General features: G+C 43.8%; 1 protein-coding gene across 1 annotated transcript; it reads left to right on the forward strand.

Moving 5' to 3' along the window:
* The first annotated feature begins 3,086 nt into the window (after positions 1-3,086).
* LOC123485939 (zinc finger protein 2 homolog) lies at positions 3,087-4,035 on the forward strand. Its single transcript, XM_045217059.1, has one exon. It carries the CDS (start codon positions 3,186-3,188, stop codon positions 4,032-4,034), a length of 849 nt encoding a protein of 282 aa, XP_045072994.1. The 5' UTR covers positions 3,087-3,185; the 3' UTR covers position 4,035.
* The last annotated feature ends 288 nt before the right edge of the window (positions 4,036-4,323 follow it).

Raw genomic sequence — 4,323 nt, forward strand, 5'->3', positions numbered from 1 at the left:
TTAGCTAGCTGGCTGGTTAAGTTAGCACTAGCCTAGCTAGCTAACATCCCCGACCATGAGGTCACCGAGCTACTCTCCTCCTGCTAAAGAAGAGGAGGTCTGCTGGACGGAGAAAGAAGCTCTAGTGAAAGAGGAGGAGGAAGAGGAGGATGTTACAATACCAAAACAAGTAGAGGGTGAAGCTGTTACCGTGAAAGAAGAAGAGAAAGACGTGTTCAGAGTGAAAGAGGAAGAGGATGTTACAGTGAAAGAAGAGGAGGCTCCCGTGTTTGGAGTGAAAGAGGAGGAGGAGGAGATGACTGTCACATCGAAAAAGGAGGAGGAAGAAGAGGAGGAAACTGGATATCTGGTTCCGGTTTCCCAAAGGCACCTTAAGGCATCCAATGGTTCTAATGAAGAACTTAGCAGTAAGATGGTTTTGAGAAACCGGGCCCTGATTAACACTAGTAAGTACTGTCTTCAAAACAGAGGCACAACTCTGCAGTTGTTGAACTGATGTGTGGTGTTAAATGGGAAATCTGAAAAGGACAACCTAGGATTTAAACAGCAAAAAAATGGCTGCCCTTAGACTCTCAAATTCATAGAGAAAGCTATTGTAGCAACCTTAACCCAAAACCTAGCGACCTCATCAAGAAGTTCAGACATCTTGGTATAACAGTTATAAGGTGTTGGCTTGACAGTCTCTGGACCCAGGTTTGAGTCCAGCTCAGGGCTACCGCTGGAATTCACTACACTATGAATACAAGGACTGGCCATCCATAAGGTCAAAATCACAGTTTTAACCAGATTGAGACTAAACAGTGTTTGTTTACAAACAGTGGCGTTATATGAGCTTATGTTTTGGTTTCTGATGGGGTAAGACAGTTGAAACATTTGAGGCATTTAAAAGTTATATTCTTCAGGAATCAATGACTATACAGTTTATGGGTCTTTCTATATCTGCCAGTGAGGCTTTCCTGTGGGGGTCAAATTGTTGGAGCTGTTGATAAGTCATTGTATAATATTCTGCGAATGTATTTTCATTTTTATTAGGGCTGACCCTAGTCGACTGGTCGATTGTTTGGTCGATAGGCTGTTTTGTCGACAGAGATGCTAGGAGCAACAACGGCTGAAGCGCGAAGTGGTAGGCCACACAAGCTCACAGAACGGGCCCGCCGAGTGCTGAAGCGCGTTCCAAACTGCCTCTGGAAGCAACGTCAGCAGAATAACTGTTAGTCGGGAGCTTCATGAAATGGGTTTCCATGGCCGAGCAGCCGCACACAAGCCCCAGATCACCATGCGCAATGCCAAGTGTCGGCTGTAGTGGTGTAAAGCTCGCTGCCATTGGACTCTGGAGCAGTAGAAAGGCGTTCTCTGGAGTGATCATTCCGACGGACGAATCTGGGTTTAGCGGACGCCCGGAGAACACTACTTGCCCCAATGCATAGTGCCAACTGTAATGTTTGGTGGAGGAGGAATAATGGCCTGGGGCTGTTATTCATGGTTCGGTCCCCTTAGTTCCAGTGAAGGGAAATCTTAACGCAACAGCATACAGTGACATTCTAGACGATTCTGTGCTTCCAACTTTGTGGCAACAGTTTGGGGAAGGCCCTTTCCTGTTTCAGCATGACAATGCCCCTGTGCGTAAAGCGAAGTCCAAACAGAAATGGTTTGTCGAGATCGGTGTGGAAGAACTTGACTTGCCTGCGCAGAGCCCTGACCTCAACCCCATCGAACACCTTTGGGATGAATTGGAAGGCCGACTGCGAGCCAGGCCTAATCGCCCAACGTCAGTGCCCGACCTCACTAAAGCTCTTGTGGCTGAATGGAAGCAAGTCCCCGCAGCAATGTTCCAACATCTAGTGGAAAGCCTTCCTAGAAGAGTGGAGGCTGTTATAGCAGCAAAGGGGGGACCAACTCCATATTAATGCCTCTGCTTGAAACATGTAGGTATTATAGACGCGGTCAGGGAGACGTTTTAAAATGTCAGTGAAGACTCTTGCCAGCTTGTCAGTGCATGCTCTTGAGTACGCGTCCTGGTAATCTGTCTGTGAAGATTAACCTGTTTAACCCCTTGGAGTCAATTGACGCAAATTTGCTTCAATCTAAGTAATTTAAGTAATCCATAGTACAACCATCTTAAAACAATTCCATATGTCCGTTTAGCCCCCCTCCCCCAACGGCTTAGATTTACAGGGGTTAAAGGTCTTACTCACATTGGCTAAGGAGAGAGTGATCGTACAGTCGTCCGGAACAGCTGGTGCACAAGACTTTGTGGAGGCCACAGAGATGGCACAGTCCATCGCTCTAAGACATGTGATACATAAATTGTATATGGTTATATTATGTACCAAAAAATGATGCAACACTAATAAATCTAATATTATTTTATAACAAATGTACTTTCTCCCGCTTTGGATACTGTCGCTGTCCGCGGTTCTGAATGTAATTATATGCACAAGCACAAAACACCACATCTGTAATTTTAGTCCCGTCTGAATCTGCCATGTCAGTCATTTTTACATGGCAGGAGAGTAACAATTCAAGCCAGAATAACCTACTGTTTTTTGGCGAACTCCAAGGTCCTCTGGTAATACCAAGTCCCGTGGGAATCGACATCCCTGTGTTTTGAGAGAAATGAGTTTGACAGGTGTTGCTCACGGTTTGATCAAGAAAACAATAATTGATTTGATCAATTTAACGAAGTGCTGCTCATAGCCTACATATGAAGGGCCTGCAAGTATCAACTTTCACAGTGGATGATTTTGTTCATATGTTTTGTGCGTATTAATATTTCTAGCCTACAATCATCGATGTTACTACTAATGTGAAAACAAGACAAAATATTACTATTATTGCTCACTTGACTGTCTTAAGACAATTGTCAAATAATTTAACAGATGTCAATTGTTGTACAGCTTCATGGGTACGCTCTGGGCATCACCTTTTACCTCAAATAAACAGTATTTCTGCTATTGTGGCCCTTTAACCATCTGTCTGACTTTGTCGTTCACACAGAAGAGAGACGTGACTATCGTGGATCCTCTGGGGAGCCTCAACAACATCATGAAGCTGAGGAGGCAGAGAAGAGTCCCTCCAGATCAGAACACCTCAAAAAACACCAGCGGAAACCCACAGGGAAGAAATCTCACTGCTGCTCTGACTGTGGGAATATATTCAACTCTTCAGCAGACCTTAAAAGACATATGAGAATCCATACAGGAGAGAAACCGTATAGCTGTAATCAATGTGGGAAGAGTTTTACTCACTCAAGCTGCCTGAAGGTACATTTGAGAACACACACAGGAGAGAAACCTTATAGCTGTGATCAATGTGGGGAGAGTTTTGTTACATCTAGCCATCTGACTATACACCAGAGAACACACACAGGAGAGAAACCTTATAGCTGTGATCAATGCGGGAAGAGTTTTACTACATCTAGCCATCTGACTATACACCAGAGAACACACACAGGAGAGAAATCTTATAGCTGTGATCAATGCGGGAACCGTTTTGTTACATCTAGCCATCTGACTATACACCAGAGAACACACACAGGAGAGAAATCTTATAGCTGCGATCAATGTGGGAAGAGTTTTACTCACTCAAGCTGCCTGAAGGTACATTTGAGAACACACACAGGAGAGAAATCACACGACTGTGGGAAGAGTTTTGTTTCGTCCCAATATTTAGAATCACACCAGAGAACACACATAGGAGAGAAATCTTATAGCTGTGATCAATGTGGGAAGAGTTTTAGTCAATCAAGCATCCTAATGGTACATTTGAGAACGCACACTGGAGAGAAGCCTTATAGCTGTGATCAATGTGGGAAGAGTTTTAGTCGATCAAGCATCCTGATGGTACATTTGAGAACGCACACTGGAGAGAAACCTTATAGCTGTGATCAATGTGGGAAGAGTTTTAGTGATTCAAGCAACCTGAAGGTACATTTGAGAACACACACTAGAGAGAAACCTTATAGCTGTGATCAATGTGGCAAGAGATACGCTGGTAAAATAACTCTGATTAAACATCAGAAAGTACATACATGAAGGACTTGTTTCATGATATCAATTAAATAATGTCACAATGTTTTAACATTGTTGTATGAGTATTTTAATGAATTTCACAATGTAGAACCATTTACATTTGACATTTTTTGTCATTTAGCACACGCTCTTATCCAGAGCAACTTACAAGTGCATACATTATTTTTTAATTTTTCATACTGGCCCCCCGTGGGAATCGAACCCACAACCCTGGCGTTGCAAACGCCATGCTCTACCAACTGAGCTACATCCCTGCTGGCTATTCCCTCCCCTACCCTGGACGACGCTGGGC

This window comes from Coregonus clupeaformis, unplaced genomic scaffold (assembly GCF_020615455.1).
Source record: "Coregonus clupeaformis isolate EN_2021a unplaced genomic scaffold, ASM2061545v1 scaf0902, whole genome shotgun sequence".
Lineage (NCBI taxonomy): Eukaryota > Metazoa > Chordata > Actinopteri > Salmoniformes > Salmonidae > Coregonus > Coregonus clupeaformis.

Bases quoted from the DNA above. Each gene is read 5' to 3' on its own strand.
- LOC123485939 (XM_045217059.1), top strand. From the start codon at position 3,186: ATGAGAATCCATACAGGAGAGAAACCGTATAGCTGTAATCAATGTGGG.